At 45.0% G+C, this 15,650-nt stretch overlaps 1 protein-coding gene across 1 annotated transcript in view; it reads right to left on the bottom strand.

Annotated features, from left to right (window-relative positions):
- Nucleotides 1-11,561, bottom strand: part of MYO10 (myosin X) — a 207,049-nt gene extending 195,488 nt beyond the window's left edge. The window contains exon 1 of the mRNA XM_025867451.2: nt 11,043-11,561. Within this exon, the coding sequence (XP_025723236.1) occupies nt 11,043-11,063 (21 nt within the window). The 5' untranslated portion in view covers nt 11,064-11,561. The remainder of the gene's footprint in view (nt 1-11,042) is intronic.
- Between the last annotated feature and the right edge of the window lie 4,089 nt (nt 11,562-15,650).

Genomic DNA, 15,650 nt, shown 5'->3' with positions numbered 1-15,650 from the left:
TATATATATGGATGTGCACATATACACAGTACACGTGTCAGAGAGGCGAGTGCATATCACGCACACATGTACACACACGTGCGCACCATGCACGTGTATACATGCATGTCACACACGAGTGCTGTGCACATGTGATCACGTGTTACATGTGTGAGCGTGTGCTGTGCCTGTGTGCACCTGTGTGTATATGCACGTTACCTGTAAGGCTACATTGTGCTCATGTGCACATGTGTATGCGACGTGTTACACAAGTGAGCATTGTGCACATGTGTGCACGTGACACAGACAAGCACCTGTGCATGCATACACAGATTTATCTCATATATATAAAGTAGTTTAAGCAAAAAAAAAGTCTCTTACACTCGTAAGCACAGCTTACCTACTTGTTGCTGAAACATCCTCATACTCTATACACATTCTTGGTGGAAAAAACAAGAGCAAGTGGACATTTTTCAAAAAAACGGAGGTATGAAGAAAACTCTATGTGGAAAAAAATCTTTGCTCTATAAGCCGGGTGGTGAGGAGAACACAGGGCATCTCCCTAGGGCTCAGGAAGCACTCTCAGCTCATATTTTAACTACACAAGGAAAGAGGTAGCAAGGTCAGGGACCCAGGGTGGGGATGGGCAAGGCACAGTGGGCTGGCAGGGAAACAGCAGGAGGTGTGAAGGCAGTTCGGACTAGGAGAGTTGGAGATGGCCCAATCCCTGGTGATCAAGTGGTCCCTCATCTGGGGGTTAACAAAGTTAAAGAGAGTTCCTTTCATAGGATGGGTCTCTTTTGTTCTTCTCCCTTGTGCCCAATAAACTATCATTGTTTTCAAAGCAGGGGACCAGAAGCAGTAAGAAGTAGGAAGGAGGAGCCCCTGCCCCCTAAGAAATAACCAGGGAAAACACTCCCCTTGCTTCCATACTGGGCTAGTCTTCACTGGGCACTCCTCCCAAACACCCAGGACCAGACGAGGGCAAGAATCCGAGGGACGCGTTTCCATCTCTGCGCCCCGACGTGGAGCTGAGTCTCAGGACTGGGGAGCGTGGCTCCCCGTGGAGTCACACGCCTTCAGGTGACAGCTGTCTGGGCTGCCTGGCCTCGCTTCTCCGGCCACACCCTCCCCCTGGAACTTCTCTCACTGCTGCCCCCGCTATAGGCCTGACTCAACTCAGGACTCAAGTAAGGACACTCCTGATTGCCTTAGCCGTCTTGGCTTACAGCAAAGAAACCCCCTTTCCATTCCGTCCTGCTGAGATGCTGGGGGATGACAGGAATATCTTGTTGCAGTTTTCAGCATCCCAAGAAGGCTTAGCTCCCATCATTAAAAGAAAGAAATGTGGGTGGGGAAAAAAGCAGATGCAAACCTGTATTAAATGACGGTATATACTATAAAAGGGATAGTGTTATTTTCATCTAGCACTCAACACTCACTTCAAAGTCAAATCTTTCCGTGAAAGATTTCATGGGGTAAAAAATAATAAGCTTTCAAGTAACACACACACACACACACACACACACACACACACACACACACACACACACAGAGTATTGTGGGTTCCCTAAATCCCTACAGTCAGAACCACCACCATCCTGTCACTGTTGTGGTCCAGGGTTAACACACAAGGATATTTACAATACAAAAGAATGAGAATTAGGGGCGCCTGGGTGGTTCAGTCGTTAAGCGTCTGCCTTCGGCTCAGGTCATGATCCCAGGGTCCTGGGATCGAGCCTGGCATCAGGCTCCCTGCTCAGCGGGAAGCCTGCTTCTCCCTCTCCCACTTCCCCTGCTTGTGTTCCCTCTCTCGCTGTGTCTCTGTCAAATAAATAAAAATCTTTAAAAAAAAAAAAAAAAGGAATGGAATTAAAAGAAAAATCCATGAACAGTTCCCCAAACAAATGGCCAATGGTCCCCCAGGCAAGGTAAAGCCAGGTCCCTCGTGTGCACTTCGGCGACTTGAACGAACATCAGCGCCCACACAGGGATCTTCTGAGGGCCTGATGTGAATCAGCAGCCCTGCTTGTAATCAGCTGAGACCATCTCTCTCCCCTGCAGCTCAGAGGACAACCTGACAGTGGACACAAGTCTAGTATTATGTGATAACTTCCTTCATGAAATAATACATGTCATTAAGATTCTAATTAGAAGTCACAAAATCCCTGCTGTCATAAACACATCAGGACAGGGTGTCTCAGCTGTGCCTGCTGTACATAAGCTGCCGGGAACCTCTCATAAAACTTCCACTGCCAAAAAAATCTAACTAAAAAAGTGCAAACTCTTTGATCAAACATCTCCACTCCCAGGCAATTTTATCCTCAAGAAATAATCAGACGAGCATATCATGATCTAGGTATAAGAACGTTCGTGTGCTGTTTTCTATAAAAGCAAACAACCAGAAGCAACCTAAAATGGTCATATAAATGATGATACATGCGCAGGAGGAATGGGCAGGGTCACTCTTAGACTCAGACACCTAGGACCCCTACCTTGGGCTGTAGGCTCCAGAGTGTGCCCTGCACATCACAAAGACAAAAAAAAAAAAAAAAAAAAAAGTAGTAAATAAAAAAGTTCCTCAAAGAATGAATCATGGACTTTGGTGGAAAATGTTATTTTGAGGGGCGCCACGCGGTTAAGTGTCTGCCTTCAGCTCGGGTCATGATCCCAGTGTTCCAGGATCGAGCCCCGCATCAGGCAACCTGCTCACTGGGGAGCCTGCTTCTCCCTCCCCCCGCAAATGTGCTCGGTCTCTCAAAACGCTAAAATCTTAAAAAAAAACCAAAAAACTGGAATTTCAAGAAAATATGTAAAACAGATTAAGGAAATAAAAACATTTGTAAGACTAGGAAAGAAAAGATTCACACACACAATTACCCCAAACACATTTTTATGCAGATTATTTTGTGACCGAGATGCATTAAGTTATAGTTTCATTTGAAAACAGATTTTTAATGAATTGTTTCCTTTATAATGTACACAAAACATTGAAAAGTTTGGGGAACAGTGAAAATTCACAGTAATATGATTTATATAATTAATTTAAAATATTTAGTACTTTCTGCAAAATCAATGATCTAACACATGCAACCCTATTCTTTTTTTTTTTAAAGATTTTATTTATTTGACAGAGAGAGACACAGTGAGAGAGGGAACACAAGCAGGGGGAGTGGGAGAGGGAGAAGCAGGCTTCCCGCCGAGCAGGGAGCCCGATGCAGGGCTCGATCCCCAGACCCTGGGATCGTGACCTGAGCCGAAGGCAGAGGCTTAACGACTGAGCCACCCAGGCGCCCCTCAACTCTATTCTTTCTTTAATCTAAATATTGCTGTATGAGTGACATAAAGGGGATTAAAAGTATAGTTATCTTGATGAGCAGTGAGCAATGTATAGTTGGTGATTCACTATACTGTACACCTGAAATAGCACCATGTTAATTATACTTTGTTTAAAAAAAAATAGTATTACCATATGAATTTTTGTTGACAATGCCAATAACTACAGTCCTGCCTTACAAAGCAGGTCTTCTTCAAACTGAAGTTCTTTAAAAATCAAAGAACCACTAGGACTCAAGGTCTTTTACTTTGGTGTTACTGCCAATAAAACGTGAACTGTAAAAATCTTGACTATAACCATATAATTTAGTGATTTTGCTGAAATATGGGCAAGAGAAATGGATTTATGGAAAATATATTATGGACTATATGTCTATTACTCATGCAAACATCATTGGCCTATCAAAAGAATGGCCAGGCATGTGTAACCATAATTATCTTCGTTTACCTTTGATATTCCGACTTTCAGCAATAAAAACTATAGCTTTACACAAATTTTTTGGCTGTGTCCTAATGAAGGTATATGTGTCAAGGTAGGCAAAGACATTTTATGTACCAGTTTGTAAGCTTGGTTTATAACTTTTAAGTATTTAGATGTGTGGTATGGGGTCTGCATTTGTAGTCTCGCCTCTGACCTTGTGAAAATGACACAGGCAACAAGTTTCTTGACATTTAAAGCTTTTCGCAGTCAACTCCTAAATGGAAAATATTATAGGTGTGCTTTTATAGAAACATATACACAGAGGTATGGAAAGCCCAAAACATTAAAAATAGGACCCAGGCAGTTTTTGTCTCTTCCTTATGGCATTTTCTAACCTTAGTACATATTCTTTGCAGGATTAAGAAGAGATGAATTTAAGAATGACATGGCAAATATTGCATTACTTTTGACATAGTAACAACATAGTAAATCTATGTTTATCAAAAGTTTTTTAAAGCATAATTTAAGTACCTAGGAGGCTAGTAAAACCAAAGAATAAAAGAGCTGCACACATGAGCGTGTCGTCTATAAACTTCTTTTAAAGAGAATTTTAACACAGAAAAAGCAGACCTTGCGAACACAGGCTTTTGAAGAGGTAAGTCCACCTGTCTCCATAATGTATACCATTGTCAGTGGGTACTACTCACATGTTATTAAGGGACCAAAAAAAAAAAGACATTTAAAACAATTATGGAATTCTTTTCAGACCCAATGTTGGGTAACAGGCCATGTAAAAAAAGCTTACATTCTACTCCAGCATCCCCCAAATCGTTTATCTTCACCTCTAAATGTCCAACAAGTGGTAAAGATAAGCAAACCTACCCCAAAGTGCAAAAATTCAACCTTGCCTACCGTTTCTTTGCTAATGAAGCTTGAAGCTTGGGTGAAGGTAGAGGTATTAAATTTACAACTCCTGTGTGTGACCCCCAGGCCCGGGCTGAATTTCAACAGATGGGTGGTGACTCTGGCACAGAGCGCTAACACCTTTCCTGGTAACTGGCGGAGTCAGGTGATGGGATGTCACGTGACAGGAGATGCTAGATTTAAACTGGGGACTCAAGTTTCACACTTCAGACCTGGTGGACACACTTTCCAAAAAGCTCTCGGCCAGGCAGCAAGATGTTTTAATTGAGGAATGCTCTTTGAGAAATGTTCAGCTCTGCTGTGGGTGATCATGCTGTGAGCACCAAGCAGCTAACAAGTAAAACACAACCAATGTGGAGAAACCCTGGGAAAACGGACAGAATCGAGTTGAGAGAGAAGATTCTATCAGAAAACCTCAAAGAGAAACCCTGCGATAACGGAGAGCCAAAGCTGGGTAAACAAGTGAATACTATTAAACACATCTCAAAAAGTGAGTCTTCTCAGTGTCGTATTACATAAATCTTCCCACCATCGTCATGAGGTCGGGGCCGGCAGTTTTAGAAACCACATTTCACAAGGAAACAGAAGGTATGTCTTTCTAAAGTAAAAAGCAAACCAGATAAAAATTAATGGCAGGATGAACACTGGCCCACCAGGTTTCAATGTTTCTGGAGTGTGTTTCCCCAAGCTCCCATGCAGTTTAACTCAAAAATCATTTATGAACTACCTACTGTCAACAGCACTTCAAAGAGCCCAGAAACAATGATAAAAGTGTAAGACACATGACACCAACAGGACAGAAAAGAATGGCAGGGGGGAGTACAGAGAATCTGGAGACACAGGTGTGCATTCGAATCCTGATTATCACCTTCTAACTGCGCGACACTTAGCTACTTACTTAACCTGTGTCTCACTTTCTCCATCCGTGGGGACTGAATCCAAGAGCTGTCAAATGAATTAAAGGAGCTACTGAATGTCAAGTATTCAGGAACATGCCTGGCATGTAGAGCCCTCAATGAACCTTAGCGATATTGATTACTGACCTCAAAGGATTGTAAAATGCTTCACAATCAAGGAAAAAGCATTGTAAGCATCACCCCTCCCACCATAAAAAGATCCGTACTTAAGGGGAAAATAAAGGCTATACGAGGAGAGAATCCCATCCTTACGGACCTCTCCGTGCAAATGAGGTGATAAAACTAATAAATAGGGTATTTAACCTCTCGAGGCTCTGTTTATTCATTTGAGAGGGGGGGAAAGAAAAAGATACGTAAAGCCTCTAGCTAACCAGGGTAAACTCCTAACAAGACCAGGACAGAAAGGAGAGGAGCCAAGTTCACAGGAAAGAAAGAAACGTGGGGTCACCGTAAACTAGACCAGTCAGGGATGGCTTCAGAAAAGGAGCTAGCCAGGCAGGACATCCCATCAGCGGAGCGGACAGGTGCGCAAAAGCATGGAGTAGAACCAGTAAGAGATCCTCTGGAGGTGAATTCACACGGGAAAGAAGAATAAAGAGTTGCAAGATCAGAGCGCCTGGGAAATCAGACTAAGGAATGTGAGCTTGATTTTATTAGCAATACGGACATGCTTCAGACAGAATTCTGGAAAGGTAAAATGTGCCAGAGTGTACAGGGTGAAAGGGAGAAAATTAATAAATGCAGTCTAGCACAAGAAATGATATTGGGGAACAGCTCTAAGGCCAAGGTCTCTCTGCACCACTAAATACTGGAATTCCATTCACCATCAAGAGCCACTCACTCTTAGTTACTATAACTAATCTCTTATTACCCACCTACCATGTGCCAAGTAAATCTTATCTCAAATTCTAATAATCACGCAAGGTGGACACGATTATGCCCACAGAAATAAAGCCCAGGACGGTCAGAAAACCCAAGCTCCCACAGGGGAGAGGGGTGTAGCCGGGTTTCCAAAAGCCACATCTTTTCTACTTTTAAGGATGAGGCCCTTTTCATTCCAACTAGGGGCATTTAGGCAAGGAGAAGTACTGTCAAGCTCAATACAGAGGTCGCTGGTGGCTCATTCTTGAATGTTCCCTGCAGGGGACATGAAAATGTTATATAGCAGTTACTCTGAAGGCAAAATTTTGAAACCCATTAATAAGGTATCCCTAACAGAGAGAAATAAAGGGGATCAGAGCACCGAGTAACACAGAGGACTGTTGAATCATATTGTACGCCTGAAACTAATAACACCGTATATTATACTTCAATAAAAAATAAAGTTACACATGAAAAAAAAAAAGTATCCTATTTCCTACCAATTTCAAGAGAAGAAGCACATTCAAGGCTCAGGTCCTTAAAGGTGACCCCGCTCAAAGCCAGAGCCAGAGCAGCAAACATTGCTCTCTCCTGCCTCCACGCTGGTTAAAGAGTGAAGGCCCAGCCCACGCTGGTTTGTGCCTGATTTGAGAGGTGAGAACAGGAGGTCACATGATCTGGGGAGAGCAGCCCTTCCCCACCAGCAGGGAGATCAGGGCTCCCTGCCGGCAACAACTGTCCCGCCTGCAGCTGCTCACGGGGGGCTCTGCTGTCCCCGAACTGGCAGGGGCCTAAAAATGAATATTTGACAATAGAAATCTGTATAGAGTGTGCAGAAAAGCCAAGGCACTGTAAGTCCTCTGTGAGAAAAGAAGATACCAGCAAATGGTCTGATTCTGTTTCATAGTTGTCAAAGGGATCACCTTCAAGACCCGGTGGAACAAGGAAGTCCTTGAGAGAGGATTTGGAGAGGAGGGATGGGGCGCCCCAAAAATGAGTCTTAATTCTTTTTTTTAATCAAGACAATAAATAAGTTCTAAAACCAAACCAAAATACCATGAAAAGGGGAGAAAAATAGGCTCAAGAACTCTTTCCAGCTTAAAAAGCTATTTGAACAGCTCCAGGTTAAGCACCAAAACCAAGACACCTTCCCAAATTAAGTGGAAACAAGGAAGGGGGTTCCACATAACATCTTGAGAGTGAACCAGGTTGTAAGAAATAGGTACAGCTGGAATGTTTTCATGAGCGAATAAGTCTTAAGACGGTGATAACCTGTTTTCTGTATTTTTGTGATCATACTCGTGTACATTTTACATATTCTGAAAAATCAAAGCATTCATGTAAGTTCCATTAATAATCCTCAAAAGATCTTTTGTTTAAACAGCCAGTAGGCCACACCTATTGCTAAAATAGAAAACAGAAAAGTCAAGCTCATTTCTGTGTTCAGCTGGTGCTTACTGGCCCCTCCAGGACCCTCAGTGCTGTACTTGGCCCCAGGGACATGGAAACAGCATCCACTTCAAAATATCAACATGTTTGCAAAATAGTCTTGCCACTTGGCTGAGCCTTTTCTGTTTGCTTTAAAAAGAAAAAAAATGCTTCTGGTTATAGACATACCTCAACTTAGTTTCTGCCTACAGTACACTTTTTAACAGCTTACCTCCAAATGCTGGAAAAAAAAAAACAAAAAACAAGTTTTCCCAGAAGCGTGCACGCCATTTAACTGAGAGAAGCCACAAAAGTGTAAGGTCATGAAGGGACTGAAACTCTATTGGGGGGTGTGGGGCACTCAGTTTCTCCAATCCCAGGGAAGGTTTGGAAGTCAGTAGCCATCAGGGGATGGCACAAGCCTCCCAAGCATCTTAGTGGCCAGGAGAAAAAGGCCTGATGCTATTTAAAGCAGGCAAGTGCAGGCAAGAAGTCTGTGCTTACAACACACGCAGGAATTAATTCCACGAGGCAACGCTCCTTGAGCTAGCTCAGTGGTTCTCAATTGGGAGTAATTTTGCTCCCCGTGGCTCATTTGGCAATGTCCCCAATACATCTTGGTTGTCACAGCTTGGGGGCGCTACTCACACCTGGTGGGCAGAGGCCAGGGATGGTGCTCAACATCCTACAATGCAAAGGACAGCCTCCCAACAACAAAGAACGAACTGACCCCAAATGTCAATGGCACCCAGTTTGAGAAACCCTGGCCCAGCTCTAAACAGCAGCTACTAGTCACAAGAAGTCCCCATTTTGTTATTATCTGGCCATATGCACATAAAGCTAAGACATGCAACATCTGGTTTATTTTTTTTTCCAATTGCTAGTGTTAGCTTCAAGCTGTTGTCCAACAAGCAACAAGTCATTATGCCTAAATCACAATGAAAAAAGTTAGCAAAGACACCCGTTACCAGGATACTACTTATTGCTGAGCCCCTACGGTTTTGGAAACATATCACTGCCACACTTACTGTTTCTACTCTAGCAGGACATCACATGATTTTCTTCACTGGATAATTTATCAAAATTTAACAAAAGGATGGTCTGTTATAAGACACTAACAGAGACAGGATCTAGGTTACGAGTTTGTCTCCAATTAATACAGCACTATGTTGCCTCTCTGGCCTTGACAGCCTCCCAAAGTGATTTAAAAATCAGGGACAGAACTTTGAAGGTTGATTAGAAATATTACAATACAAATACACCACAAGATTAAAAGCGTAATTTTAAATAAATGAAAATTGCCCCAAAAGTACTCAAGTCACCAGCAACAGAGAAAAAAAGGCTCTGGATTCTATAATAAATTCCCCAAGATTAGGCAAGTGACTTAAGGTCTTTAGGTTAAGATTCATCATCTAGGAAATGAAGGGGGTGTAAATGATCGCCAAAGGCCAACTTCAATATTATATACTAAATCACTGAAATAAAATACAACAACCAGGTCCCCTTACACCAAACCAAAGTATGGTGTAAGGAAAAAAAAAGTATTTCAAGGAGAGAACCTGAGGGCAGGTTACAGCTGTCGCACGTTATCCTGCAGTTCCCCCCACTTGCACTAGGGGGCAGAGTTCTTCCCAAGGGGAGGCCACAAGCCTCCTCCCTCCGAGGTCCACAGACAGGCTTCAGGGGGGACCGAAACCCCAACAAACCGAACACAAATCCTAGGTCTCAAGAGCTTTCCTAAGGGACCCATAACACAAAAACAAAATCAGAAAAAGTTACGAATTAGTGTCCTGCAGGCAGAGACTAGGTTTTCTTACAGATGAAAGCAATTAAACACAGCCCATTGGTCCTTCAAAGTTGGTTAACCTGCAACTCCTGTAAAAAGTTCTGGTGCTTTCTTCCAGTCATGAAAACAAAGGTCTATGAGGTTTTTTGTTTTGTTTTGTTTTGTTTGTTTTAAATGCTATAGTCTCAACCATAGATTTCTTTAAAAGTAAAAATATGAATTAATGATTAATTCCTTTCCAGCCTGCCTCTCACAGCAAATGTGGGTATCACATATGAGATGCCACTTTGATAAAAGTGGGCACTGACACAAGAACTTATCACTTTGGCCGTTAAAAATAGTTGTCTGAAAATACAGTAAGCATCCAGAAGGCTGAATGGCTTGAAATATTATATCCAATTAAGTCTGATAAAGCAAGTTGGCCAACAGAGGCAAACCCTCACCAATGTAATTTGCTGGAAGATTCCAAAACTGTCCTGGATTCACAAAACATCCCCTGGCTTTCAACGAAAGTCACATCAGACTCCCTTAAGTCAACTAAGTTTACTTTGAGCCACTTCAAACCTCAAACTTAAACAGAATTTATTAAATAAACACAACCAAGAAAGGAGAAGCCAAGAAACCACTGTAACTCTCAATCCCAGGGAAGCGGGGGGAAAGATTCTCAAGGCAAGGGTTTTCAAGTAACCGTGGTGTCCCGCCCTCAATGACCCTATATGAGGCATCGGTTTAATCTTTAAAAACAATTGCTCTAAACGATTTTCTTTAAATTCGAATTCAAAATCTGCCAAGGACCGTCAGCACAAGTACACGATCTTTTGACCTCCAACCCTGAGCGAGTACATCTTGGGCAGAACTACAACCTAGACTCCAAAGGTCCCGCAGGCAGAGAACACAGTGAATGATCAAACCCTCGCCTGCCTTCTCGCACTTCATTAAGCCGTCTCCTCTGGAAGGGTCTGCGCCCCTCTCACAGGAAGCCGGCACGTTCTGCAAAGGAAATACCAGAACAGAACTTTCCTGGAGAAAGGCACGTCCCCGTTGAACATTTTATTGGGCTTCCCGCACCCAGGCAGTCGGGCCCCGTCGCCCCACCTCGCGCGGGGCGCCGTGGGGACACCCCGCGAGCCAGCCACCCACGCGGAAGGAGGCTCACCTTTCTCTACGTCCCGGAGCGCGGGACCAAACAAAACCTGCCTCGGCTTACTCATCCGGAGACCGCCCGGGGTGTGTGTGTGTGTGGGGGGGGGTGATTTCAGGCGACTCCCGGAAAGTTTCGCCCTCCCGGGCTTAGGTCAGGGTCCCCAGCGAGCGCGCGGCGCGGTGGGCAGGTCCCTCCCGGGGCGCCGGGGCCAGGTCCCGGCATTGTCGCCGGCGCGAGCGCACTCACCTCGGGGAAGAAGTTGTCCATTGTTCCAGGGCGCTCCCCAACTTGCCCGAGTCCCGCGTCCGGCTCGCGGAAGTCAGCCCAGCAGACGGTCCGGGGAAACCATGCGTGTCACGGCGCGACTCCCAGGAACCCGAGCCCGCGGGGCTCCCCCGCTGCCATCGCCTTAACCCCTTCCCGTCTTTCGCACCTTTTGTTTGCCCGAACCCAAGTCTCTAACTCATCCGTCCCAACAGCAGCCTTTGTCTCCCTGCCTCCAAGTTCCTTACTTCTGGGCGCAGCGCTCGCGGGCGGAGAACAGCTGGTGACACATTCTTCCCCCGGGCTGCGGGAGGGCGGCGGGGGTCTTAGGAGCGCGCCCTCTGCCTCTGCGCTCCGGCCGGAGGCGCTCTCCGCGACAGGGGGACAGCGGCCACGAAGCGAGCCCGGAGTGGCTCTCCCCGCGCGAGCGCCGCAGCGGCGAAGGTTCGGGCGCCTGGGCTCAGCGGGCTCACCGCAGCTCCGAGACGTGCAGACAGGAGCACTCGCCCCGCCCACTCGCCCCGTCCCGCCCCGCCCCGCCCCGCCAGGAGCTGAGCCCCGCCCACTCGGCCTGCCCTCCCAGCTCGCCCGCCTCGCCCCACCCCTCCAGGAGCCCAGCCCAAAGCCAACCCCGCCCCGCGCTTCCGCAGGGCCGGCCCTGCCCACTCCGCCTGGGGCGGACGCGCGGGCTCCGCAGCTGGAGGGGAAGGCGAGGCTGGGGCTGCGCCTGCTCTTGTCCCCGCCTCCCCACCCAGGAGTGGGCGGGGGAGTTGACTCTACCCTCTGGTGATTGAGACCAAATAGTCACCGGGGAGGAGGGGTTGGGGGATTCTTTTGTGCCTTTGATCTTCAGCGGACCCTGGAACCGGCTCAACACGGATCTCATTAATGCAGCTCGGCAGATGAGCGACCCCGGGGAGGGAAGCGCGGTCGGCCGAGCTGCCCCGGCTGTTGGGCCAGATCAAAGCGGGGAACGCAGGCTACTCAATTTCTGGAAGCTGCCTTCCCGTGTTGAGTTTCTTTCTTGCAGTCAGGTTAAAGGACGTTTTCTTAGCAGCAGGAGAATGCAGTTTTGTAACCTGGAAGAGGACAAGGCCAATTGCACCGTAAAAAAATGTAACCCCTGTCCTAGACCTAAAGGAAGCAGGCAAAGGCAAGTGAGATGGATGAAGGATCAGACCCACCTGATACTGCTTCCTCTAGGGCAGGTCCTCAAATTTGAGCGTGCCCAGGAATCACTTGGGAATCTTGTCAAAATGCGGATTGGAATTCAGTGGGGGCATTTCCCACAAGCTTCCAGGTGCTCTCAAAGGGTGTCAGCTGGCCCCTTTGCTGGTCTGCAAACTGCAGCCTGTCTCTAACAGGTAGAAAAACTGAGAGCCAAGATTCAGGAACTTCTGTAGCAATTTAAAAATGCCACAACAGCCAAGCGAATGATCGGTGGAATCTTTGAACTGAGTATAAACCAGTTTTGGTGGTGTCAGACCCAGTGGTGAATCATACCTAGCACAGCAAGGTTCTACCATTGGTCTCTGGCAAATTGGAAACAAAAAGGACTGGTTCTTCACCACAAGTGGTGTGAGAAGCCTCTCCAGGGGGTTTGCCAACTGCTACTCATCCTTGAAAACCTAAGTCAGAAAGTCACATCTTCCAGGGGAAGCCTTTCCCGAGACGCCAGGCCACTCATCCGGCTTCCAGCCCCACCTAACCACCTGGTGTGCCTTATTCCTAAGATTGTTGAGGAAACCATATGTTTTAAGGGTCTTTTTATTGGTGTCCCGTCTCTCCTTTAGCTGGGAGAATAGAAGCTCCTCGACAGGGGGAAACTGTGCTTTAAAATGTGTATCCCCCGCCTGACTTAGAATTGAGTGGATGAAGCATCCTTTTTTAATCCGTACGGGAAAATCCAAGAGTGTTTGAAACCCGAACCTCAGACAGTGCTCCAGCATAAATACCCCGATACCCACCCCACTTGCCTTTGGAAGGAGTCAAAGTATAAATTAATTAGTGATCATGTGCTATGCTAGTGCCCTGGTTCACGGGTTGACATACTGGAGCCCTTAAAGCTCGTGTCTCAGGCTGCAAGGAAAGTGAAGAGGGAGCCAGGACCCAGGCACCACCCAAAGTGCTTAGTCAAATGAGCCTTGCTGCCACCTGTCCTCAGATACTGGCGCAAAACAATTACAGTCATTATGGCATTAATCTGTACAGAACATCTCTCAGGAGAAATGACCAGCCCCCTTGTTCAGGCGAGGGTGTGGGTGTGGCTTGGTTCCCAGCATCCACCCAGCCATTAATGTATTGTGCAGCCTTGGCCATGTCATTTCAAAGTCACTTTCCGATACTGGTTCATCAATTGACAGGAATGTACCACACTAATACAACATGTTAACATTAGAGGAGACTGGGGCGAGGGGGACGGTGAGGGGACACTTGCCCTTCGATTGTTGTATAATCCTAAAACCGCTCAAAAACAAAGTCTGTTAGTTTTTTTTTTTTTTTTTTTTAGTTTTTTTTAAAGTCACTTCCCTGTTAAGATTTAGTTAATAATTACCCCCAACTTGACTCACTCATATAAAGAACTGTGAGCCAGATCCAATACATAAAAGTGGAATTTTAGTGAATTATATTTCTTTAAGAGGTTTACACCACCTTATCAAAATCTCCTGAACCAGGTGTTAAAAAGAAAAAAATATATATATATATGACTCAATCTTGGGGAGTGGGCTGGGTGCCTAAATACATCGACATTTTAGTAAGCAGCCAAGTAGGCAATTCTGAGTTTGAGAATCACGGCTTCGGTTGTCAGAATTCATCAGGTTTTCTGTATAAACACACATTCTCGAAAAGGTGTAAAGATAAACTGTAGCAGTAAGTCTCTGCTGAACAGCCAAGTGCCTGTTACTTTAAACGTTCTGGATAGGAGATCTAACTTTCAAGTCTTTACAGTTGAATCCGTTGTTTCAAAGGATGATGTTAAATTTACAAGGACTTAGACAAAGTTGGACAGAGAGGGGGAAGCATTTTAAATCAATAGATTTCTAAGAATATCTATCCCTTTACCATTTTTAAAAAGTTATGTGCTTCCTATCAAGAAGCTGCCTTACCCATTGGTCAAAGCCCTTTGGGCTAAAATGGATAAACCCGCCCTCTAAGAAGTGACAGGTAGAGGCTCAACAGAATGTTAATGCCAGAATGGCCACATTTCTCGGAGGCCAAGTTCCTTCTCAATTATCCTTATTTCTCGAAGACTCCATGCTAACTTTTCATTTTCAAAATAAAACACCAAAAAGCTTAGGTTTCATTCTTATTTAGCTGCAAAAATTAACCCACGATGGACAAAACTTTAATACAGATGGGACCATGTCTCCACTTTAAGGGAGAATTATGTAGGTATCTGTGTGAGTGAAGTAATACGATCTTTTTCTGTTTTTGTTTTCCATCACGTGTTTGTTTTTAGTTGAAGTGTGTTGTCTTAAGCTCCTTTGTGATTTCAAATTGAGTCCTTTGTTCTGTTGCTGCCGGCACCTCCTAATCTGGTTGTGTCTTCGTGTGTAGAATCTTTTCCATCACTTTTGTTTTTATAAAATAGTCACCTCTAATTGCTCCAGTCGGAGTAATGGTTTAATTACTAGGTATGGAAAGGGAAAGTTCAGAAAGGTTCTTTCACACAAATTAGAAGTTGAGAACTGACACAACTCTAAAATCCTGTTTTTCGTGCTTCACTAAACAGTGGTGGTCCTTTCGGTTGGCTTACAGTCTTGGATGTTTAAAAATTCAAATATGTTTGCCTTTTTAGAACAAAAAAAAATGAAGGGAATTTTAATATGTTCTTTAAACGTTTAGACAAGTGTTTTGTTTGTTTACTTCTGATAACTTGCGATTCAAAAATCCTGGAGGGAATTTTTTTTTTCATATGAAGCAGAAAATGATTGTGCAAGATTTCTGTAGAAAGAATAAAATTTGGGGTGAAAATATGTGAAATGTTTTCCCTTGTAATAGAATTGAACAAGTACAAAAGAATAAATAGAAACAAAGCACAAGGGATAAGACACTCAAAAAACTAAGTTGCTGGCAGTTATTTTTTTCTAAACACCATGAACGAGGGCTAGGCTGTAATTTACCTCTTCAGAAGCAGGACACTCCACGGACAGTCGGTTCTAACTAAATCCCCTGTCTTCAAACTAGAGCAGGAATGCTTTCTAAATTGATGTCCCCCACACACGCGGAGAGTGGGTTTCCCAAAATTAATCCATTTCCATTTAAAGCAGTTGGTCCTGGTTCTGTTGAATGGGATCAATGTATCCAAATCCTTGAAACCCTCCAGGATGATAGAGTCCGCCTACTTAGAGAATGTGTGACCACACCCTTTCTCTCTTGATTTCTTTGTATCTTCCTGCTCCCTCTCTTTCCTTGCTCCAGAGCCCGCGCCCCCCCAACGGGGGCTGACTTTCCAAAGCTGCTTCTGTCTCCCCCTCTGCTGTTAATCACATGTTTGCCACTTCCAAACCTCGTGCCCTCCCACACTCCCCCTTCTCACATCTGCAGTTTTCCCTGCTCCTGTGTTTTGAGCCAGTAAATGTGATTGTG

This window comes from Callorhinus ursinus, unplaced genomic scaffold (assembly GCF_003265705.2).
Source record: "Callorhinus ursinus isolate GAN/ISIS: 27379988/994484 unplaced genomic scaffold, GSC_fseal_2.0 scaffold3, whole genome shotgun sequence".
NCBI lineage: Eukaryota > Metazoa > Chordata > Mammalia > Carnivora > Otariidae > Callorhinus > Callorhinus ursinus.
The sequence above is the reverse complement of the archived record's forward strand: the minus strand, read 5'-3'. Positions and strand labels throughout refer to the sequence as shown.